Source organism: Pogoniulus pusillus, chromosome 28, assembly GCF_015220805.1.
Source record: "Pogoniulus pusillus isolate bPogPus1 chromosome 28, bPogPus1.pri, whole genome shotgun sequence".
Classification (NCBI taxonomy): Eukaryota; Metazoa; Chordata; class Aves; order Piciformes; family Lybiidae; genus Pogoniulus; species Pogoniulus pusillus.
In genome coordinates, this window is record NC_087291.1 from 7,844,276 (window position 1) to 7,869,871 (window position 25,596).

The 25,596-nt window shown below is 36.8% G+C and overlaps 1 protein-coding gene across 3 annotated transcripts in view; it reads left to right on the forward strand.

The window, feature by feature from the left end:
* The window catches only part of SKAP2 (src kinase associated phosphoprotein 2), a 128,034-nt gene that overhangs the window by 22,201 nt on the left and 80,237 nt on the right, over positions 1-25,596 (forward strand). For all 3 annotated transcript variants that reach the window (XM_064166961.1, XM_064166963.1, XM_064166962.1), the window contains one exon: positions 6,467-6,574. In XM_064166961.1, coding sequence (XP_064023031.1) covers positions 6,467-6,574 — 108 coding nt within the window. The remainder of the gene's footprint in view (positions 1-6,466; positions 6,575-25,596) is intronic.

Sequence of the window (25,596 nt, forward strand, 5' to 3'; positions counted from 1 at the left end):
TCTTACTCTTAAATTCAGTACAAATATCTCTTTCTCTCAGACACTGCTGCTTTTTTATTTTTTTTCAGTTTTTAAATTTTCATTTGAAATATTTAACTCTTCATCCAAACAGTTTTAAAGCCAACCCAAAAAGCCATAGTCACACTCACAAAGTGACCTGATCTAGATCTTAGAATTGGGAAGGAATTTGAAAACTAAGATAATTTTCATACAAATTGGATTCATTTTTTTTATAAGGCTAGTGTTCCACTGAGGATATAGACGTCTGGACTTCATCAGAGATTCTGAGTTAATACAGTTTTTGGCATTTCTCTGTTTTGAGATTAATTGAATCAATACCATGGCTGCCAAAATGTTTAGTTAAGAGAACCTTGTTTTCAATTTATGCTAAAAATAGTGCTAAAGTTGGCAGAAGCACTCTAAGCCCTAGAAAGCTGTATTTGCGCTTGAAGCTCACTTGCCATCTGTTCTTTGCATTTATTTTAGTAAAATATATTTTTTTTAATCACTTTTCACAAAAGGCTTTGGCTCAGTGTTGAAAGTGAGACACCAAAAGTACGAGCCAAATTGAGTCATGGTGTGGGAATCTGCAGAACGAGTTGCCCATAAACCAGGCAGCGCGCCCTGTATTTGGTTTGCAGCACGTAACTTTGGTATGGCAGAGAAGTACGATGTGACGTTTGCAAACTGCTGCTTTTCAGTCTGATGAAAAAAAAATGAAGGTCCACTTTCATTTTCCTGTCACTGTAGGATAATAGAAGAGGAACCTGTGTCTCTAGAGCACTGGCATTCTTCTTCATGTAGATATTGGGAGCACCTCTAGGAAACCTTTAAATGACTCATGCCTCTTTGGCTTTTGCCATAGTGAGCGTCTGCAGCCTAACACATCTGCTTCCTGGAAATAGTCAAGCTGATAGAGTACCATTATATGCAAAAGCTTTGTTTTTCCTTTCTTTTTTTGGTCTCCCCTCCCCCCAGTCTTTTTGTGTTTGCTTTTTTGTGGGGGTGATATTTCCTCTTTTGTCTGTGTCTGCTCTGTTTTTCAGGAAACAGCAGCAGATAGGAGTCTTTCAGAAAGGGAGGCAGTAAATTGTGGTCATCAGAGCAGTGTGTGGATGGGAGTTGTATGTTGTAATATACTTGAGCTTTCAGTCAGAAGCATAAATACATTGTTAGTGTTTAACCATAAATGGAAAAGGTACTGTTTAGCTGTTATGCAGTCCTTTGAGGCGAGACCGTCCTCCTTGTTAGAAGTGTGCCAAATATCACTCTAGCCTGGAAATTTGGAGGGTTTCATTGTAGGCGACTCATTGTGTTGTCCCTTTCAGCTGCACACATCTGTTATCTGTGAAGTGCCTATGTCAAGTGCAGTTTCAAGCAGCACAAGATACAGCCACCAGTGCAGCATGAAATGGTCGTACTATGGTGTGGGCTGCTGGAACAAGAGGCAACTCAGCAAGTAAAATTTGTGTTGCCTTTAATTGCTCTTTTTCATTGAAGTGTATTTGCTTAGATACCTAATGCTCTTTCAGTATTAACAACTAGCTGCTAAAGAACTCCTACCTGACTTTTACAAAAGCCATTAAAAAACATTATGTTAATAGAAGGCTCTAGGAGACTCTTCAGAAATAAGTGTGTTGGAACAGATTGCATGGCAAAGCATAAGTGTCAGAAGAGTCCAGTCTTGCAAGATGATTGCTGGGTCAGTCATCTGGTTGGGACTGACTCCGTAAGGCTGACAGCAGCATCTTAGCTGCAGCTATCAAGGGGCTTTATACCTGTGCCAACTTGAAAGCAACTCCATCTAGTTACTCTTGTGAAAAACTGTCTAATAAGTATCTTGCATTGATCTGCTTGATGGCTTCATCCAGTCCTCTGTTAGTGGGCTCTTGTGCAGCAGAGAGGGACAGGAAAGGAAGAAGATTTCAACCTGCTGTAACTTGGGACCTTGTGAAATGGCAAGAAGCAGAGAGTTTTGAGCTGCATGGGTTTTATTTTTGTGAGTTGTTTTATTTCTCTTATACTTGAGTAATTTTAATGCATCACTCTTGTCTAGACTTTTTAAGAAAGAGGTTGAAAGTGTTTAGTGATCTGAGGGTGTGAGCTGGCAAGCCTCTTTGAGAGGCACTGGCTGAAACATCTTGGTCTTTTTTTAGATTTAGTGGTGAAAGCAGTGCTTAGGAGTTCATTAGTATAATCACACTACTGCAGAAGAAAATTAATTCTTAGGGGAAATGAAAGTTGGGTTTTTTTTAATTAAAAAAAAATTGAACCTGGATTCTTATGAAGTAATATGCCTCTGTTCATTATATTCAGGTTTTATCAACTAAATCTGTCAGAAGCCTTCGGTACAGGGGACAGGCACTGCAATGCAGCTCTTGTTACAGTGCTGAGAGTTTGTTTTATGCCCCATTTATAATATGGTGCACTTACCCTTTGGTACACATTATTACCTAAATCAAGAAATAACCTGTAATGGTAAAGGCAGTATTTAATAAGGAAAGACATTTTATGGTTGCTTTTATTTACTTGATTATTTGTTTAAAATAGCATAACCTATCAAACCTGTAAGAGATCAGTTCAAGTTGCAGAAACTGGAGAATAGGGTCGAGTTCATATACATATTTTTGTTGTTGTTGCAACTGTTAACTATCCACTTTTAATTAAACTTCTTTTCAACTTCCAGATAAATCATATGGTATTCTGGGAAAACAAGAAACTATATTAATGAGCATCAACTCCTTAATTGTGCTTGTGACTACATAACAGGGACACATTTATGTCATTTCTTTGTGCAATAACTTTAGCAAAGAAGTATTTTTAAACTGATCATTAATTTTATGACCACAGAAATGAGATGCAAAATTTATGCTGTTGTCATTGGCACAGGTTCAAGGCACTACTGACATTATGTGTGATTGTAATGGAATGGCTGCCAACTAATGAGTCTATAGACATTTTGTTTGAGCATGCTTTGCTTTTAGATGTCTGATTAGGCAGTAATGCTTTCAATTATGTCTGCAAATTGTATTGAATACACTTACCTGATGCCCATTGTTGCTTTGTAGTTCATTTTTTCTATTACATAAATGCAAGCTGAATGCTGTTCTTTAATTTATTGATGCTTTTCGGGTGTATTTTTAGGTACTTGGCACCTGAAGAGAATAGTGGCTTGTGCTGCTCAACACTGACTCCTCTGACTGTTCAAGGAGTAACACGTGTAGCTCCAATGCAATTCCATCTGGTCTTCCTCAGTTGATAGGGTAGAAAGTGCAGTGCAACACCTTGATGGAGAAGCAGTAAAGTGGAGAAAGTGCAGAGGTTATTTTGAGTGGGAATACAGAAGACTCCGTAGAAGCCTGAAAAAGCTTCTCTATGAACTGTCAGGAACAATATTCTAATATGTTAATATTCTAATATGTTAAGAGCATATGCTTCTAAGGTGCCTTTTAAGCGTGTCAGAATTAGGAGGCAAATCCTGAAGGCTGATACTGGCACATAGTCTTTCTTCTACGCAAGCATGTGAAATTCTGCCTGTGTTAAACTCCAGAGTGCCTCGAGTCAGTTCTCCTATCAAATACCTGCACTTTTTATGTACAAATTGCATGATTTCAGGATTGCATTTCAGTGTCTAACTTTGTAACTGCATTTATTTGCTATGAAAGTTGAAGATTCTTAATCTAGTCCTGTAGGGATATGGGTTGCTCCTACCTCTATTTAGTGTCTGTAAACTATTTTCCAGTTTCCACAGGAAGTGTGGATATTCAAATATAGTGTTGTATGGTATGGGATTTATGTATTTGTTCTAATTGCCTTTCTCAGTGAGGCTTTTCTTCATGGAAGTCTACAAGCATTTATTTACATTTTAACATTTAGAGAATGCTTTGAAGGCTTTCTAAAAGAAAGAAAGCTTCTTTCTAAAAGCACTGAGCAAGTAATTTTTTTTTCTTCTAATACCTCTCTCTCTATATTTTATTTTGTTTTAAGAGCATTTTGAACCTGGATATTGTAGAATCAGAACAAGTGTTTATTTAATTATAAATCTACATTCAATGTGCCCATGTTTGGGTTCTTTTTTGTTTTGTTTTTGTTTCAAATACATCTGGAATAGATGCATGGCGTGCCCTAGATATATATGTATGTATTAAAACCCCACTTGTTTCTAGATCATCTGCACTTTTTTATATGAGTATAAAGCACAAAGGTTTTACTGAATTTGAAATTCTAAGTATTTGAAATGAGAAAATAGTATTGTGACTTAATGGAAGAGCTAGGTAACAGTGCAGCTATGCAAGCTTACATAATAAATCACAACTCTGCAAGAGATTATGGATTGCTGAGTGAGTCAGAATTCTCTGGAGATATTCTTGGTACACATATACTTACCTACTTGTCATCCACAAGTGCTACTCCTTTAGATGTACCCGATATACTTAGGTTTACTGTTCAGCCTGTGAATATTTGGTGCTGGAGTATGGGGGGTTGTGGAAGTGTTTTCCTCTGGAAATACACCCTAATGTTTTAAAATTATGCTGACACCTTCATGAAGCTTAAATGATAGTACAGCTGATAAGAGGATGTTTTGGACTGAGAGCTAGAGCTTATACATACACACATTCTATGCGTTCTAGTACTAGTGGAAGTTTAAGACAGGGAAAGACTGGAACAACTTTTAAAACTGTATAGGTTGTGAATACCATGTCTGCTCTTTTTCTATGGACTCTGTCATCTAATAAAGATACAGAGATATATATAGACAGGCAGCTGGACTGTGGTGTGCAAATGTGAAAGATGATCATGCTGCTTGTAAATATGCAGATTGTGCTGCTTGTAAATATGCATAATACTTACTGTTCCTCTGCTATCTGTTCTCCAGTTTTGTGTTTGGAGGAAGATGTGAATCCTGGGGAGGCATAACTTCTGATTGGTTTGACAGGTGTGATGAAATGCAGATATTTTGATCAGATTAACACGGTGGCTAGAGTGCTACTGGAAGATAGCAGTGTCAAAAAGAAGATTGGAGCCGTGTTCATGTTCAAGGCAATTGCTGCATGGCATGGAAGCTTGAAAGGAAGCTTTCCTAAGAAAAGCATGCTAAGCTAATAAGGGGAAAAGAGTTTGGTATTTAACATTTTGGACATGTAAAAACTCCAGCAAAGCAAAAGTCAGGCTTTGTTGTCTTGCTTGCTTAGAAAACTTGCTGCTCCTTGCTAACAACTGTAGGGCTTTTGGGCACAGACTGTGATTTTCTATGATTAAACGTGAAGCAAAGACATAAAAATCTGAGCCGTGTCTAGGCAGTCCTGCAGGTGAATGCAATTCATGTCTGTGGAAAGGACTATTTCCACTATGCGTGGTGTGTATTTTGAATTCTGAGAAGTTAATTATTGGATACAGAACTCCAAAAGGGAACGTGGGAATAGTGAAGCATGCCTGAAGGTCTCTGAAAAGATTTCTGCATATGAATATGCCAAAAGGCAATGCTTAAGCAAAATGAACTTGAGCTTTTGGAGAATCAGCTTTATGACTTTGGTTTGGTGATATATATCATCTTTAATGACTGGATTTTGCTTCTTCACAAGGGTTTGGTTTAAAAAGTTTTTTTCACTGATCAATGTAGTTTTATGTTACTTTTCCACCTCTTCCTCACCTAGACAGTATTAAAGAAATATAAATCAGTGATGCTGAGTTTTGAGAGAGAGGATTTAAATTTTGTTTAATTAAATGAAAGCCTTGGCTAATATTGATTTAACTTTACCTTTCCCAGACCTTGACACTTAATGCAGTCTGATCAAGTAGCTCATAGGTTAGCTAATAATGTAGGTTTTGTATGTATCGTAGTAGAGCTCTCAGCTGCGTTAGAAATTCATCAATAGAGTGCTGCATTAAACTGTGGGTTCCGACCGGCTGCTGTCAGAGAGGCGATTGCCTTTTTAGTTTGGTGGGAGGGAATATACATAAAACATTTACAAAGTAGCGCCTAATTATGGTGAGGAAAAGTGCAAGTGGGCAGAGGGCGACAAACTGCTGCCAACAGTAGTTTGGCAGTTCCTTGCACGGAAGTTGCTGCAGCTCCTTCCTGCACTCGGACAGGCAGAACTTGGGAGCTTGGCACTGCCTGCTTCTCCTCCTGCCAGGGTTTCCCCTCGCCTAGTTCTATGCCGTGGTGCGTTTCTTCCCGCTCTGTATGAGGAGCTGCAGCGTGAGGAGCAGGTTCACTATAGCGCAGCGTTTAGGGGAACCACTCCAGCAACATGTACTCGGCCGGTCCGGAGGCAGCCTCAAAAGAGGAGCTTGAGTGGATGCGGTGCGTGCTACAAGTCCATCAGAAGTGGGATTTTCTTGGTTTCAGGCAGGGATTGGTATCCTTCTTACGCTTTAATGAAGATATTTGTGCTTTGGGTTTTTCAAGTCTTGCCTGTTTGTATGTTAAGCTATTTTACCAATGTGTTTTTAATTCTTACAGTCCTGGCAGACGGGGATGAATCTGGAGGCTCTTTTTCTTCGACTCCTGGTGATGGGGACTCGGTAGCATCTGACCAGGATGATAAAGAGGACGAAGCACTCCCTGATGGTATGTGACCCTGTTTACCTTAGATGGTACTAGATTTGCTAGTTTGCTACAAACTCATGTAATCGGATCTTCGTGATGCGAATGTTAGTGCTGGAAATCAAATCAACAGAGAAGCGTCCCAGCTGCAGTCCTCCTTACCTTTCCAAGAACCTTTAAAGGAACTGAAGAGCTCTCTCTAGTGGTACCAGAGCATAGTGAGGCTGCCTCCAATTTATGTGTGGGTTTTTTCTTTTGTTAAAACTCGCGTTTTTTTCATAACAAAGCATCTTCTGTAGATGCATATGCTTTTAAAGAGAGATCAGTGGCTAAACCAGTGTGACTATTTGTAGTAACAAATTGTTTGTTAATTCAACATTATCAGATTCTTGCTTAATTTTATTGTGCTACTTAATGGCTTGCTGTATTATTTATCTAATAAATAATGAAACAGTTCATGTGATTGATACTTTTCTGCAAACTCCGTTCAGAGTAGGTTCATAAAATATTAAATTAATTATTCCTGCAATGTTTTCTTCTATTAAGACAGTCTTTTGTAGAATGTTTTTGTTATATAAATTTGAAGTTTGAGTTTACATTAAAAAAGAATCTAGGCTCCATAGCTGTTTTTCATGTTATTTTATTTTATTCATTAAATTTAATGCTAAATGTGACTGTTCTGAAGACATGAGCAATTGAATATTTCAACAGTTAACAAGCTTGCTTTAGTGTCCATATTTCCAAGATTTGTTTATTGTATAGATAATATAAATACCTTCTATGGATAATATATGGCAATAAATTAAGTCTGTGTAGAAATAAATTAACATTGTATATTAATTTGTGGCACTAGAAGTTAGATAGACTTACCAGTGAAGGATGTTTTCTGACGTGATATGATGATCAAACTGTGCAGCTTCATCTCAAAACACAATTGCTGAACGAAAATATGCTTCCTGCAACATAGCACTCCACATTTTATGCTATCCAGATTATTCCCTTTGGAAACATAAATTGCTTTTATGAGGTATAAAATTATGTCTATTGCAGAACAGGGATAAGTGAAGTACATGCATAAGTGATAAACCTTCTAACCACTGATTCAGAATAACACAATTTTTTTTTTTTAGAACCAGAACTCTGTAAAATGTGTAACAATAATAATAACAACAGCATTTTTTCTTTCTTTTTTAAATATTGAGCTTGTTGCATTTTGGCAATATGACTTTCTATTAAAAAACAAAAAAAACCTCAAACAAGCCTATTTGCTTTCTGGCTGAAATGCAATTATCAGTCAAATTGAATATGGTTTTTAGAAAACCCAAGCTCATTTTCCAAACTACAGATGGATGCAACTTTCTGTGTGTTTAGCTTTACTTACAAACATAATCTTAACTTTATTTCTGATTGTAGCTTAATAACCTAGTACTGATTGCATAGAGGATACGTGGCAAAATTGTATGACTGTTTCATAGGAGCTATGGTTATGGATTTATTTCAAAACAGTTAAGGAAAAAAAGTGATAGTGTTAATAAATGTAAATAATGAATGGCTGAAGAATGCTGATGCGAGAGTATATAAAATACTGTGATTTTGTGTAGATGGATAATTAATTTTTGGCCTATTTTGGATGTTGTAGTTCTGACAGTAAGTACAAGAGCTGCCTAACGGTACCTTGGCTAATTGTTCCAGTTTAGGCAGAAATACAGCGCATGCAATTCTGTTATATTTAAGATGAGTTTTACCTTAGTGGCCTTTCTGTATTTGTATGATAAATCCTTTTTAATTATCCAGTGGGAATGCAGCACAAGGAAGAGTGAGAAAAGGTGGTAGATTTTGATCTATAAATACTTCAATTGGTAGATCCAATACTTTATCGGAGGAGTGTTTCTGTTTTCCTCTTTGAATGTTTAGTGTGCCATTTGAAGACTTGATTTTAACACCTACAGTCCATCATTCAAGTCTAGCCACCTAGACTATGTATGAAAATGTATGTTGGAAGAATCTCATAAGAGGTGGATTGATCTTTGAAGGTGCCATTTGTTTCAGTTCTCATAGGCGTGAATAGCTTCGAAGCTTAATACTGTATTTGTCTGTTTTTTTTTTCCATGATCTGTTAACATTCAATAGCAGAATCTGGAAGGTAGCTGCTTCATCTCATATGGTTACCAGTTTAGTTCAGCAGGGCTGCGTGCTAATGTAAAGCCCTTTTTGTGTAGGTTCAAGGCTCATAGCATTAATAGAGTGGCCTAACTGTAGGTGGTTTTTATTTGTTTGAGTCCATGTTTTTTATGTAAAACCTCTTCTGTATTTTCTGCAAATGAAAGCCAAACCAAAGCAGGCATTTTTACCTTTTACATAGTTGAAGTAGACTGCAAGGTTTGTACAACTTCTGAAAATGTTCCTGTGTGATTTTTGCAGTGTCACTGTCAAAATACCCACTTGGTAACCGATAAAGAATTAGTATATTACATGTACATTACAGCCATTGTAAAATCCTGGAGTTTTTGTGTGACCTTTGTATAATGGTGTATTAATTACAAGAGAGATAATCCATTTAACAATAAGTATGGGATAACTAAATTAGCACAGGTCACTTAAAGGCCTTTTGTCAAATCTGATTGTTATGTTGTCCTTTTGACTTTTACCTTATGGTAGGCACTAACAAAGTATCTAAACTTTGATGGATTATAAACTCTAAACATGATATGTATTTTTCATAATGCTAATGTAATTTTCTAGGTACTGAAAAGGTCAAACCTCCACGTCTCTGTGTGCATTCTAAGTCTGTCTTTCCTTTTAATATTTCTTTTTCTCTATTCCTGTGGTTCAAAAGTTCACTCAGTTCCCAAATGGCCACCTAATTTTCCAGTTATTCCCTCAAGCCATATGTGTTTTGGTTTCTTTATGGTTTATTAGGTACTGTAGGAAAGTAGCATAAGTTATATCATCTAATGAAATTCAAGCACACTTCAGTGATGCTTTGACTTGATTGCTGGCAGCAATTAAATCACTGCAAAGGAGAATGATGCATAGGCTTACATATCTAGGCACCCTACAGAATCTGGAAGAGGGATAAACCACAACAAAACACCCAAATAAAATAACAACCCCTAACCCAAGACAAAACAAAACAGCACTGCCAAGCACTCAGTTCTTAACTTGATTTTTTTTTTTTAATTGGCTAACAGCCTGATTGATAGCAAAATCATAACTCGCTGTATGCTAACAGGCAGAGTTCACTTGTAGGTTATTGTGAGCTGATAAAGGGTTAGATGGAGTTTTGATTTTCACATTGGTCCTTGGTGCACCAGATTAATGGAATTTCAATGAGAGACTGAAGTAGTCACAGCTTTGTCAGAAAAACAGATGGAGATTCTATAGCCATGTCTGCTCATTAATACCAGTTGCCTGAAAGGTGTAGTACTTCTCTATACAAAAGACTCAACATAATTGATTTTTGAGCAGGGTATTTTTTCACTTATTGATGACTAGGTTTCTTGCAATTTAAGTGACAGGTTTTTGTATGGTACATTGTATAACAATGTTATGTCTTGTAAATTCTTACTCCCCTTCCATCTGTATTTTGAAGAATGTGAATAGCAACAAAATATATATTCTTGATCAGTTAAAAACCAAAGTATGCCAAAATACTTTAAAGACTGCCTTTAAGGTTGGTCACAAACTTAATTTTGATTGAGACAAGGGGGGAAAGTACCTGGTTTTCACTTGGTTTTCGTGTTTCTTGGGATGGTATTTAGTGTAGGTTCAATGCCATGATGAAACTTTCTTATTTAACAGTGTAACCATCTTTTATGATCTCAAGGGATTTTTGTTTACTATTAAACTTTGCTTGGTTTATGTTGTGGTAACTTGATTCCATAGTAGGAAGTGCCATTAGTGTTAATGGAACAAACTTTCTGAGTTTGTAAGCACTGTGAGTGAACTTACCACTTCTGAAGAAGATATGTCTAGCTCTGTAGGGAGTATGTGACTGGGTAATTACTGGATCAAAAATGATCACTGTGAATTCTGTGATGAAATAACTTAGATCATCATAATTTCTGTGGAAAGTCTAGAAATATTGCCTCGAGCATGGAGAGATGAAAGAAGTACTGAAAATGTGTCTGGGGACTTTATATGCTCTTCAAATTATCGTATTTGGCTATAGCTAATGAATAAAACATGTTTTTTCTAGTAGAAATTTCTTAAAGAGAATGAGAATCTCCTACTAAAAATTTCCCATAGTTGGAATGAAGGAAGATAGATCTGAACACCAAAATAGGACCTTTTGAGAGTTTTTGGGAATCAGAATTAATGAAGTTTTGAAAATGAACAGAATTTGTTGCTCCCTGCAACATGCTTTTCTTAGTATAAAGTCTGTTGTTTCACCCAAAAAATTAACACTGTTTTTATGCAGCTCCTCTGGAGAAGTTCTATATGAATCTTTGCAGGCTTGAGTCAGCTGATTTACATGATCTATAGCATTTCCTTTGCATGAATGTGACATTTTGCATTTTGATTGATCAAGTGAGAATGAAAAATGATGTGAGTGAATTTGGCAGACTGCTTCTTTTGACATTTTAAGTCCGAATTACAAGTACTGATTAAGTTTGCTTTTCTCTTTTGTCTTTTTTTTCCTTCTTCCCTTTTTGGTGAGTTTGAATACTGTCATCGAAGAAGGGTAGAGTTCATTGTAGGACCTTTATGTACAATGCAGATACAAGTATTTTCCCACTTTCTCTTCACTGCATTCCTACTGAGTTTATTTTTGGACCTGTTCTATCACTGAGCTGGTTAAACAGTGCTAGCAAACACTGGCGAATAGAGAATGCAGCTGGGATTTTTCTGTCCTCTCTCCTCTAGACCTTCCTATCACTCCAATCTTCTGTTGGTTTACCACTAATTTAGTATGGTAATCATGTATGTGGAGAGGATGTTTGGCTGACTTGGGGATGATGATATGGGAAGTTTATCTGAGTTATCCTAGGAGATCAGTTATTTGCTTTGCAATACTAGAGAGAGTTCCAAACTAAGCACATCAGCCATTCAAATGAGTGAGAAAGTTCTTTATTTGGCTGTTTTTTTTTCACATAGGTACGTCTATTTGAGGGCAGAAACCCATATATTTTCTTACTCCTTATCTTTTTAAATAATCAGACTTTATTTTAAAGATGAATCTGGGGGAAGGTAAGATCCAGATTTATTGGGATACTCGATCTTTGTCAGAGGGGCAGCAGCATCAGTGCCATGGGACATGGCATGCTGAAGTTCAGTGTTCACTCAACTTTGGTTTGAAAGGATGCTAGGTCTTATCAGTATTGTGCCTGTGAAATACTGCAATTTATTATTTTGATTTATGTAAGCAATTCTGTGTTTCCATCAATTCTTTAGCTGTGTCTGAACAGATAGTATATGGCAGAGAAAATACTATATATTTGCTGCAAGGTATTATTATTTTGCATTTCTGAGACACTTCTGGCTGAAAGGGTAATATGACTGGTCAGAAACATTGCTTTCAGAGGTACAAGAAATTGTAATTAGCAACGTGGTCTCTTAAGCAGGAAGACTGAAGCCTAGAATTTCTGATGTGGTACACTGAGGCTATCGGAGGGAGGAATGCATCACTAGGGGATTAGGCTCTGACAACTATGGGCAGTTTAGATGTCACCCAGAATGCAATCTTTTACAAGCTTATTGAACACAGTGAAAAGTAAAACAAAAATAGGAAGGGCATTTAAAAAAGTCCAGTTTATGAAGATATTGGTGCATGTGGGACCATGTGTGCTCTAACTCCCAGATCCAAATCTGTTTAACAAATGAGAAGGGGGTGCTAACTTTGCAACTGTCAAAAGCTATAAAGATCAACTCCTTGTTGGAGTTCTTGCTGTTGGAGACACCTTAAGAGTAAAGTCTGCCTGAGGCATTTCTTGGTAGCATGTCTCATCTCTCCTAAAAATCTCTAGTGGTGCAACTTCATTCTCCTTTAGGCAGCTTGCTCCAGTGGTACACTACACTTGCTAGTGAAGGATACATACCTTAAACTCTTTGTCAGTTTGACATTTCACTCTCTTTTATCCATAAAGGACATGATGATGGTATGTTTCCTTCTTTTCCCTTCTGCCATTAATGTATTTGAAGACCAAGAAGAGTCTTTATAAAGTGACAGCCTTTGGAACCTTATGAAAAGAACAAGCAACACAACTGCTTGCTTGCTTGTTAATTTGCAGGATCCACAACAGTGAATATAGCACCAGTGATTTATTTTGGATAAGCAAGGGGTTTATGAAGAAAAAAAAAAAGAGGCAAGCATGTGAAATATGCAAAGCTAATCTCATTAATTTTGATTTAAACTGTTTGTACAGAAGGGATTCATTTCTGATAGGAAGGTGATTTTTTTTTAAGTGAGATTTTGGCCCTATTAAAGTCAACAGTAAAGTTAAAAAAGGCATTGTGCAGGTTAACAGTGTGAACAAATTGATGATACTAAAATGTTTGAACTTCTAATTATCATGATGAAAAACTTCCTATTAAACAATAAACCCCTGTGTTCTTCTAGCATTTACCTTTCTCCCATGAGAGAGATGACATGCTTTGCTGCTCGTTTTATTTCATCTATGTTGCTTCAGTGACTATGCAATAACAAAACATCTGCATGTGCTCCACTACCAATGCAGGACAATATCCCTAACAAAAACCCCAATCTGCTTCACCTTTCTATTTTTAACATTTTTTAAAATTAGATCCTAGTTTTATTCAAGATACCTAGAAATATAATGATTTAAAGAAAAAAGCCTAGAAAGCTGGAGTGCAACAGATTTTCCTGTTTACTTCATGTTGCTTTCTGGCCTAATCTGTTTCCAGATCTGTTCTAATATATCACAAACAGATGAAATAAAAAAGCAGAGGGAAGGTTTTTCTTTGGCCTTTTTGATTTGTCATAAGCTTTTAAACTGTGTTTTGGAAGCTGTAAATTATGGATTTAGGCCCTTAAAGCTTAGGGAATTTCTGCTTTGTGATTTTCCTCTAATTCTTCTGTCTTCCTGCCAAGCAGTAGTGGCAAATTAGCTTCCAGTATGCTCCTTTTATGCCTTCCCTTCCAGAGCCATTCAGATGGGTTGATGTAGATGATATCACTGCTTCATGCCACTCCAGTGGTACCTCGAGGTCAGATACATTTCTAGTATTCTTCCAGGGTGAGATCAAGTCCAACAGGTTGTTGCTGCTTGGCATTTAAGGCAAAAAGCATCTTTTCCTTCCCAATATCTACCAAGTACAACAGGAAAATGGGTCTGCCTTCAACATACACTATGTGATAGTTCCAAGCATCTTAAGGAGAAACAAATTCTACAAAGCTGTAGTGTTTTCTTTGTTTTTGACTAGATCAAATATATGTAAAACAGCACTTTTGTGGCACTTGATGATTACTGTCTCAAGAATGAGGCTTTAGAATACCTGGATATAGGAACCATCTGGAGGGGGGGGGCGGGGGGGAAAAGCTTGGTCTTGCAATAAACCAACAATTTAAGTTTGGTGTAGACTTTTCTTTCTCTGAATTGACCATTAGGAATTCGTTTAATTGATGATATACATAGAATTATATCTCAGTTCTAATGACCAGAAAAATATGTTTCTCATATTTCTGGGTTTGTGTTTTAACTGATTAATACTCTCTGTAGAAGCGCAAAGTGTATCTGTAAAGCTTAACCAAGTACAAAACAGGCCTGTTTTCTGTCAGGCAGCATGCAATCCAGGCATTAATTTGGTGAATTTGGATTTGCTTCCTTTTAAAATAAAAGAGAGGTTGCACTGAATTAATATTTGTGGCTTTTAAGATTAAATTTGAATGGAAAAGCAAAACTTTGAGTGGAGAGAGAAGTAAAAACTATGTCATGAAGAGGTTTATTGAGATGTTCTGCAATGAAAAATGCAGATCATAAATTAAATCCTTAGAGACCTACTGTATAGGCAATTTGTTAGTCTTTTCAAGATGTTGCAAATGCTGTATTGCTTAAACATTTGCAGCAGGAACCACACTTCTTTTGGACATCTATCACTATATGGTATTATCTTGGTTGATAGTTCCCTCAGCAGTACTTCATAAATGGTTACTTAGATTGCTTATGAGAGTGAGGAGTTTAGAGTAGCAGTATCCAAACTAAAAATACTACTACAAGTTCTTAACTAGTATTAGTCAGAGTCTACTCACCACTAGTTACCACAGCAATGAAAGATAGTAGCCCTCGAGCATCTTAGCCCTACTGCTGGTAGTCAGAAATTTTGGGCAACAGTTGTGGATGATCTTATATTACAAAATGGAAGAAATCCTCTTAGTGTGTAGACAAGATTTTCATGGCAACCTTCTAAATCATAGAATCAAACAGGGTTGCAAGGGACCACAAGGATCATCTAGTTCCAGCCCCCCTGTCATGGGCAGGGACACCCTACCCAACATAAAACATGTCCTTTTCATTAAGGAATTTGACACAGCCTGATAATTTTCCACAGTTGCCTTAGACTACATGTAAAACATCTTGCTTACTCCTTAGAAGTTATATTTTGTACTTCTCTATATGAACATGGGTGGTGTATAAATGCTTACAATACCAATTTGAAGATGTGTATTAGTTTGTGCTCGACATATCTGCACTTGTTCATCACCTCTTTAGTGCAGAGAGGTAAGGAGCAAAGGATCAGTGTTGAAAGACAGTGACTGGGAGCTTAAAGGTGTTTGAACTGTTTGTGTCTGTGTTATAAGACAGAAATGAGATGGAAACAAGTGAAATGAAGATGGTCCAAGTATTTTTGATAGGTGACAGATGAATTTTTCTTTCACAAGCATAGATAGAGGAAATGGGTCTTATTACAGTTGCCTGGCAAAAAGTTAATGGAAGTGTTGTCATTGACTTCCACCAAAAAAAAATTAGCATTGCCTATTTTCAGGTGAAGAGTCTGAAACATTCTTCTGTCTGTTTTGTGCTTAGTGATTTCAATGCATATGAAGTTGGTAGGCTGAAAATTGTGTCTTTTTTTGACTCTTTTAGAACAATTTTCCTTACATGAAAGTAGGAGGGGGACTGATTTTTCTCCCTGCAACATCATCTTCAGAAGCTAGATTGTAACAGAAAAATAATTGTTGAGAATGCCACAAACTTTTTTGATCAAAGCATTTGGTTTATTTATCGATGTGATCATTCTGTAGGTGCGTGTGTAAAATAACAGCACATTAAGAGTTGAAAATACCCCAAAGAGTGTAGTTACCACACTGAGAACTGCAGGGACCTTTTTTCCCCTCCTGTAATCTGTTAGTATTTCAGGTCACAAATAAAACCTGCAAAATAAAAACTGCAACATCTCTGCAAATTGCATTTGAAAATAGAAACAATGAGATGCGGTTGATGGAGGTGCTTTTAAGTACATCTTGCCTTTCTTTAATGCATAGCTTACCTTTTCCCCCCTCCCACTCCCTTCTGAAATTGCTGGAATATTCCAGTGCTCCCATTGATTTGAGTGATATTTAGAATGTGGAATAAAAATAATGCGAAAATGCCGCAGTGAGCTGGTGATAATTGATTTACTCCATCACACTGAAATACCTCTTGTTTTCCTCTTCCTCCTCCCTTGGGCAATAATCATGGAATCAAGCTGCCAGTCTGTAGATATAATTTTTCCAGCAGTGCCATCTGGCTCCTTGGCACTGGAAGTTGCATTGGCTTCTTTGCTGTTTCCACTGATTTTTGTCAAATGTTAGTCTGCTGATGAGATGTCTTTTGCTGGTGGGTGCTGATGTCTGCCTCCACCAAGTGACTGTTTTTTGTTTGTATTGGTGTTGTAAGGGACTACTTAGGATGTGTGGATTTGCATGGTGGTGTTTTGATTTTAATAGAATATAGGACTTAATATGCAATCTCTTTGAGGAAAAATTAGGATTTATGTGTCATTTGGTTTCCTCCACCCGTGCTTAAAATACACTTTCCCAGGATTTTTGTGCTTTTTGAATATGTTTTGTAAAATGTATCTTGAATATTCATGTAGAATCGTTTCCTTTTTTTATTATTAGCTTACACTTTTAAAAGAAATTATGGATAAACAGGAATATTTTGTGTGGTTCATGGAACAGCTGTAACAAGGTTTGTTGTGGAATAAGCAGCACATTGAGCTTTTTTTTTTTATCATAGAACTTCAGTTTTATTTTTGCTGTCAACTTTTCTTAAAATAAAGAATAAATTTCTAGCAATAGAGATTCAGTAGAACAAACATCTGAGTTGCTTTATTGTGTTCAAGCCTCAGATGCAATTCACTGCCATGCAAGGCATACTAATAGTATTGATACAGTGGTAAAGAATTCTCTGTAAATAGTATTTTGATGGAGGTAGGAGACAGAAGGAGAATTTTCTTGATCTATTTTCATTGTTCTTAATGATTTCTTAAAAAAAATTAATTCTTACTTCCTCTACTGGTTACAGAAAAAAAAACCCCACAAATAGAGGAAGTGAAGATCCCAACAAGTGTAAGGAACAGAGTTTTAGGGAACACACTTTCATCCTGCTTTAGAAAAAAATAAATTGCTTTGAGTATTTGAAGTGATATTAAAAAAAACCCAAACAAAATCCAAAGCCTTTTGTGTTATTATATAATTGAACTCCTATTAGTCAGGACAAGGCTAGCTAATTTAAATCCTTCTGATGTCGATTTCTTTCTAGTTTTTATTTTAACCACCATTTTCAAGTGCTGTTTTGAATGAATTATACTTCTCCTTGGCTATAAATCTAAATTTTCTTTTGTGTTAAAAGCATTTCCTTAACTTTGGGGTAACTTTGTGAACTCTCAGACGTGAACAGTTGTGTTTTGTTACCCTGTTTGAATGTTTTTATATTATTATCCCTAAAAGCAGCAAACAATGAGCACTCTTTATTTAGCAGTGTCTTAGTTACTGGCATAATGCCTTTGTTAATAAAATACTGTTAAACTAGTATTTAAATCACTATTACTGTGCTTCCCTAGCACTGGAGAAATTGTTCAGGACTGGAAAAGATAGAACTAAAAACCTTTTATGGGGCAAGGAGAACCTTGATGAGGGTTTTGTGGCAGTTGGCTTGAATTAAATGTCAAGGATCTCTTGGTGTCTGTTTATAGTAGGTTTTTAAAGATTGTGTCAGTGGGGGTGTCTGAGTGTGGATCTCCTTATCAGTAACTTGACTCTGATACAAAGTGGGTATTTTTAACGTATGAGTTCACTTGAAAGAATCTATATAAAGGGCTATATTATCAAAGTATGGCAAGCCTAGCTAAATATGCATGATCTTTGGTTAAAAGTGTAAGCCTTTAGGTTACCAGAGTATGTTCTTTCATGAAAGATTTTTTTAAGGGCATAGGTATATCACAATGTCCCAAAATAACATCAAATCCTCCTTTTTTTGTTCTTAACTAAACGCGATGGTAAAATGCTGCTGCTAATCAGTTGTCTGGGATGCCACCTCATTAAGATTTACACCATCATCAAAAGTGCCCTGAATTGTTTGTTGGCTATATACTAATTCAAATATATAAAGGGGATACCACAGCATTTTTCTTTAGAAACGCAGGGAGTTCAGTGACCTTTTGTGGCAAATTATGTAGAAAGAAAATATTTATATTCATTTAAAATAACCTCCATGAAGAAATAGTCTCATTACCCTGTTTGATCAATTCCTTGCAGCCTGAGCTGTAGCATGCTGCTATTGCCATTGGTTGATGGAATACACTGAGAAGTGGCTAATGGTGATGGTGCTCATCAGGACAGGGTTCAGCCAGCGGTCAGCAACAAATAATTCAAGACTGTTTCTAAGTTTGTGGCTGGTGGAATTTGCTTCTTGCCCCAAGCCAGCAGCATTGCTGAGCTGGGCTATTTGATTAGAAGGGAAGCATATTTGCTTCTTAGCAACTGCACATTTGCACAACACACAGACCTATACTGCCTCCAAAGGTTTTTTTGTGATGGTGGAATAATACTTTTCTGTTGATTGACAGACAAAAGAGATCTTTGCAATGCAGAGGAGTTTACAACCAATTTTTTCTTTGTCTTTCATAAACTTATAGGAGGTGCTTCTTAATTTAGCGTTGCCTGATGCAGATTTGTATGTGCAGGAAGACTGGCCATTATTTGAACTCCTACATTTGAGGTATTACTGCTATGCATATTTAAAGGACAGATGCATACTTGCACTTAATCATTGCTGCATGCAGCTTTTCCCCCAGCAGATGGACTTAGTAGATTATTTTCTACTGTATTTTGCAATTTTAAGACATTTATTGCTATCTCCCGTGCAAGACTGATACTCCTTTTACAGGAGATAATGACAAAGTGAAAGCTGTTTTGATCTTCATGCCTTTTCTTCATGTATTAACAAAAGTGCAGCTGTGATCACATTTCCAATACTGCATGTGTAATTTTTGATGTAACATTTCCCACAGCAGCTCAGTCTACGGAAGAAAATGTGTCTAGTCAGTAGAAGGCAAAGGTATTTACAACGCTGGTAATCCTTGGGGAGAAAAAAGACAGTTTAGGGAAAAGAAAGCCTGAGATTTACAGTCTTAGGAGGCCAGGGCAAGGAAAAAAACAAACTTTTTTTTTTTTTTCCAATGGTTTTATAGCTTTTTTTGACTCCTGGCCTGTATTTTACTGTGGAAGTTTCCACACTGCCGTAGCGGAGCAATAAATCGCTGATGTGGTCACTGAAATGATGCATGAAATAGTTAAGTACAGTTAGTGTTAATGTGGATTTTTGATGCAGAGATCTGCTTGCCTATTTTCACTTGCACAATGAAAACCAGTGAGCACCTTTCCAAGTGGCTTTATATAGTCTGTTAAAACTGTATCTCTTAAGGGATACGCAGAGTTAAAGCAGGAGTGCAAAATAAAAGGGCTGTGGGTTATATTAGCACAGCTGATGTAAGTGTCTGGGAGTTTACTTTCTAATAACAATTTCAGTGGCAAGTCAGAGGCAAAAGAGGGGAGAGGAAGGAAAGCTCTCTGGTATCATGAGGCAATAATAAGCCCCAGATGTCCCTTTTTAAGTCAGCATTAAACCTACCAAAGTTCAAAAACCTTTTTCATGTAGGAATTCTCTTTTTAGTCAGATGAGCAATTTAAAATCATAAACCAAAATGTAGGCTTTTTAGAGCATTTTGGGGTTGGTGACGGTGAGACAGAAGGAAAGCAATGAACTTGGGGAAGGGAGGATCAGTGGCAGTCCTGGAGAACAGTTATTCAGAGTGTGCAAACTGCTAAGTAGGAAGCAAGGTGTGCAAATTTTGTGCAACTGTTGTTTTGGAGGCCCTGGAAGGGCTGGTTGGTGGCTGACTTTGATGTCTTCCTTGGTAAATTTGATGTGTGTATGTAGCATTTTTTTAGAAGAACATTTCAATCTGTTGGTAGGATTTCAGTCAGTAGGGTGTTAGCTTTGACTTGATTTCTGAGACTTTCAGAGTTGTGACAGTATGATAAGGTGGCTGCTTGTTATGCTGCTGAATGAACAAAGAGATGCTCACACCTGACTGACGTACTTTTGTGCCTTAATGCCAGTTAAGGTGCTACCTGTGTCATGTCAGTAATATATTCACAATGAATTACTGGTTTGGTGTGGCTTTTTTGTGGTGGGTGTTTTTGTTTTGGTGAGTTTGTTTCTTCTTAATGTTTTATTTTTGGTAGCAGAGAGCCTTTTTGAACAAAATAACCAAAATATGTAGGAATTGCCACATCACTACTACAAAAACATAGCTCTATCCAGGGTAGAACACAGTAGCTTTTACAATGGCACTATAAACAATACCCAGCAATTGAAAAGCAGGATGAAAGGAAAATCTCATCTAATTGAAATGACAAAGGGGATTTTGCATAGGTAGATGCAATCATTCATCTTGGAGGTGGGCCAGAATGCTGGGGTTATTCCCCTCATCTTGCTAATTAGACTTTCAGTTTCATTAACAGTCATTGAGTTATTGGGTGACTGACTTGTGTATGAACATAACTGTAATATATCTAAAGAAGATTTTTCAAAATAAAAAGTTATTGTTCTTTAGAAACAGCTCTTGGATTATGTTAAGAAACCCATAAAATGATTGTGAATTATTTTTGGTTGTGTAGCTCAAGGTGGGTAGAAATGAAGGAGAGTTTGGAGGTGTGGGTAGAAATGAAGGAGAGTTTGGAGGTGTGGGTAGAAATGAAGGAGAGTTTGGAGGGGTGGGTAGAAATGAAGGAGAGTTTGGAGGGGTGGGTAGAAATGAAGGAGAGTTTGGAGGGGTGGGTAGAAATGAAGGAGAGTTTGGAGATGTGCAGAACACAGTGTATGAAGACTGAAGGCACTGTGTCTATGCCTATTTCTGGGTAGATTGTGTGTCACAACTAAGCCACCAACGTGTTTATATTAGTGCCATTTGATTTTCCTTTTCCAAGATAGAATTTACAAGGATTTCTACCTCTATGAATTCAAATGTTGGAAAGGGAAGTAAGTCCAGCTCCCGGTTCTGTGCTCCCAGGATGTTTTCAACCTTGTGTAGATTCAACTTTGAGATCTGAGAAATCTACAGTTCTTTTTGCCTTTTAGCTATCCTTTAGGAAATGTAACTTAATGCATATGACATATTTAAATTCTCTTGCTACTATAATATGCTGTCATTGGATATCTTTTTTTTTCCTTTTCTCCTCCTGTTAATTGCCTTTGTCTTTCAGAAGCAGATGTTTTGATGGAGTTTGTGCTTTGTTTTGTTTTCCTTTTTTTTAGGGAATAATAGTGAGGTATCATACTAGGTTGGTACCAAATAGCTGCTTCTTACAGTTTGGAAAGGGCCTTGAGTGTCTGAACCATAATTAAATTTCTAGACTGGTACTTTTTCAACTGACTTCTGCTTTTCTCAGTTTTATGATTAGTGTCTTCTCAGGAATGTCAGGTAGAGAATTTTTTCACAGTATCTGCAGTTAGTGAGGAATTGGATCTTAAATTAAAAATAGCCTTCAATGAAGAGCATCACAAATATAAATCAAGAAGGGAAAAATATTGTGCAAGCAGTAAATCTACTGAGTCAAAATGTTTTAAACCCTGCAAACCATGTGTGTAAAATTGAACAAGCTAAAACCAGTAATCAACCCCAAAACTGAGAACTGGAGTGGTTTATGTTGTTGTTTGGGTTCCTCCTGCCTTTCAACAGTTGGAACAGAACAATACTATTCTAAGACAACAATAAAGAAGAGTGTGGTTAGTTTGCTATATAGATGAGGCTGCAATTTGTCATTTTGATTTGATGCTTTCTTTGATCCTCCTTTAATTCTTCCTGGATGCTTTAGACTAAAAGTGAGTTGTCTAGCTCTGATGGTCTTTTCACACTGGTTTTGTCACCTGTAAGATTGTTCAAAGTAATATAAAAGTGATTTATAAACATTTTGAACTATGTTATCTTTGCTTGTTATGTTTTCCTCCCATACTCAGAAGTAATGTCCTTTGCCAGTATGTTTCATTCGCCAGCACATGTAGTATTGAATGAGGTCATGGGCATGGAGTAAGAACAATTAGAACAGTGGTTAGTCTGTTTATTCATTCAGTGTATCTATAATCTTGCAGGGAAATGGGCTTTTGGTAATAATTTGAATAGCTGATCCTGGAGCTTTGTGTATTTCTGTGTTACTGAGTGGCTCCCATGTAGTGTTCTCTAGCACAATCACGTCAAGTGTTTTTCAAGGGTTTGTTGTTGAAGTGTGTTATTACTTAGAGGGTCACAAGTTTATGTGAGGAAGTCTGGTGGTGTATTAGCATAGCCGTTGGAGTTGTAAGTACCTTTATAAGAACCAATATAAAAAGAACTATTTATAATGATGGGTATTTTATTTTGCTAAGAGTTCTGTTGTTAGTCATAGATTCATTGGCTTTTTATGGAAGGAAGATAAAGCTGTGATGGAGGTTTTAGGGTGAAAAAGCTATGGAAATTGGCCAGGTGCCAATAAATGTGTAGTTTTTTTTCATGTGCCATCTTATTTTCATTGAATTAAGGCAGTTATAGAATCCTCCGCTGACTTTGTGCCTTTAGTTTGACTTGACTCTATGCTTCAGAGAGCCTAACTGGGATAAAAACAAAAGGTGGGAGAAAAGATTTGTAAACATCCATGCAAATATACTGGTGGAGGACCTAGGCTGTGCAGGTCTGTAGCAGGGAATGGAATTAAATCTGTAAGTAGAAGTCTGTAGAAATACCATTCCTCCCTTACTGGAAATGGGACTGTCAACCATGAAAAAGCCCAGGTGCTTAGGAACAGAGCAATATTGGTATATCACAGTATCATCAGGGTTGGAAGAGACCTCACAGATCATCAAGTCCAACCCTTTACCACAGAGCTCAAGGCTAGACCATGGCACCAAGTGCCACGTCCAACCTCGCCTTGTATGCTGCTGTATTCAGGATTTAATAGGCAGCGTTCTTTTCTTGGGGTACTTGTTCACCCGTGCTCTTGATGTAGGGAAAGATAGTGACAAAAGCTCAGTTAAATCCTTAAAGTAAAGCCACTTTTTACAGTTGATACTTCAGTTTTTGATTGACAGTGAGAGTCAAAAAAGTTTATGTTCAAACTAAGAATTTTGGCTTGAGTATTGGTGTATGTCCCAAACTACCACCATTTCCAGTGAGCAATTTGTGTTTGTTAGATAGCAGCATTTGTACCTTACCTTATTTTGTATTTAAAAAGGAGAGGAGGCAACATTATTGGGATCAAAAATTGTTTATCCAGGAAAATAACTTCATTTAGATGGTCAGAGTCATCTTAGTGCTTACTGTAAGCATCCTATTTCGTGGTCTTTCCCTTACTTTGTCAATTGGAGGTGCCCTGTAGCAGAAGTTAAGTTTACAGCTTTGGATGAAATGTATGAATTGCTAAGTATGTGATATCCTGCATCCTGCTCTTTGTGCATTCTGTAACTTTTCTCTCTGCCCCTTTCTCTCCCTCTTACTGCTTATGTTGCTTTGAAAAAGTGTGTAGGAGACAATCTGTAAAGTGGCACAGCAGGCCTGAAAATGGAATTGGTTTTGCTTTACATGTGTGTGGTTTTTTAAATATACCCCAAAACATAATGAAATCAATACCATCTCATAGCCTTTGTAGAAAGATGTGAATACAGCTTCTTCCTTATGAAGAGGAGCAGTGGAGGCAAAGTAGCTTTGACTTGCCCAAGATTGTACTGCCTCTTAACCACATTCCTTTTACTAGTTCTGTGTTTTGTAGCTCCCGCTTACATCGTCAAATCGCTTTGCTATGTCTCACACTTTCCAGCTTTCTGAAGTTTTTGACAATTTGAAATGGATATTAGAAGGACATAGGGTAAACCTTTCCCCCCCCCACCCCCGTCTTCAGAACCACATCATTTATTAGCAGATGTCAACCTAACGTGTATACAACTTCCACGGCTTTGAGTGTTATTGTAAATGGTAAAAAGACTCTTTGGTTGGATTTAAACTGATACCACCTTCTGAAGCACAAGAGCAGTCTGTAGTTTTGTCTAATGGGTTAGTTTTAATAATGCTATTTTAATGTAAAAATATTGGTGTTTAAATTCATTTTCTGATGCTGAAAAAAAAAAATCAAAGCAGAGAGATAATTTAGATAAAACAAAGTATTGGACACCTCCAAATCCAGAGTTATAGCAGTGCTCTGAACTGCTGCTACAGACACTAAAACTGTGAGTTTCCCTTACTGGGTCATTTGAGGGCATTGCTCTTTTTTTTTGTTTATGGGAAAGGTGGTGGTGCAATTTAAAGGCTGCTATATAGACCATACAAAAAGTAGTATGTTCTGGAAGCAATAGTGTAATGCTTTGTATCTGAAAGATCACAGCAAGCTTGCATAAACTGGTAGAAAAGTTTATGAAAGTTACTCTTCAACTTGCAAGTGATTAAAGAGATTTGGCTTCGCTTTAAAAAACAGCAGCCTAAAACTGAGCTCTGCCTGAGTATTATCATTATTCCAAAGCAGCATAATTACCATTAGGAGAGAATTGGTTCCTTTAAAAGAAAAAATAATGAAGGGAAAACTTCTCAAAATGAGTTTTATTACATTTTTCTTATAAAATTAGCCTTTCATTTTGTTGATTAATGCCTGAGTTTAAGATTTTGATGTAGGCATTTCACCATTATAATTCTGAAATATGGGAAGTCCTTGAAAACATTCCCGGATTGCCTTCTGTCTGTCTGCCTTGTAAAAGATCCTTTCAGTTAAATGGACCATCCTCCTTAAATGATGTCATTAGCTTGGATTGAAAAGACATTGCCTGCAGGGAAATCATTTAATTGTCTTAAAGTGCTCTACTTCTGTAGATCTTGAAGCAGCACCCTCACTTCCATCTTTGTATCGGATAATTCATCTAAAATTCTGTTCATAATCTCTGACGAAATATTGAGATGTAATTTCCAGTTTTATTGGAGAAATTTGAGACCTTTTATAGTCTTGTCTCTGTCAAATGGGTGGAAAAGTTTCACTTGTTGAAATGCAAATGGGTACTGTCTTTTTTTTTTTACTTAAAGAATTCATGTAAGTAGCATTCATGCAGGGCTTTATAAATATTAATGTATTGAACTGTTACATTTCATCGATACCAATATATACTTTTCTTTTACAAATGCATTTCTCTGCAATCAAACAGAAAGTTAAGTTTCGGGGATAAATACAGCATTTTTGATTCTTGATGAAGGAAATGTGTTGCATTTGGGAAAACAAAAACGGTGATGATATCTGCTGCCTTTCTTTTTAAGTTGGTATTGCCAATTACTCGTTTAAAAGTCAGTTTGTCAGGGATGCTGGCAATGTTTCATTGAGTAGGCATTCAGACTGCTAAAAGACAAAGCCTTTATATAATAATGTGCTACTACTTTAATTAGAAAAATATAATGCTTGGAAAGATATGATCTATTTTTGTCTATACTCTTTCATACTCATGTATTTAAACTGCCAGTCATTTAACCTTAAATACTCCAAAACAGGTAGAAAAGCCTATTTCAAGTAGTCGTTTTTATATATGCAGTTTCAGGCT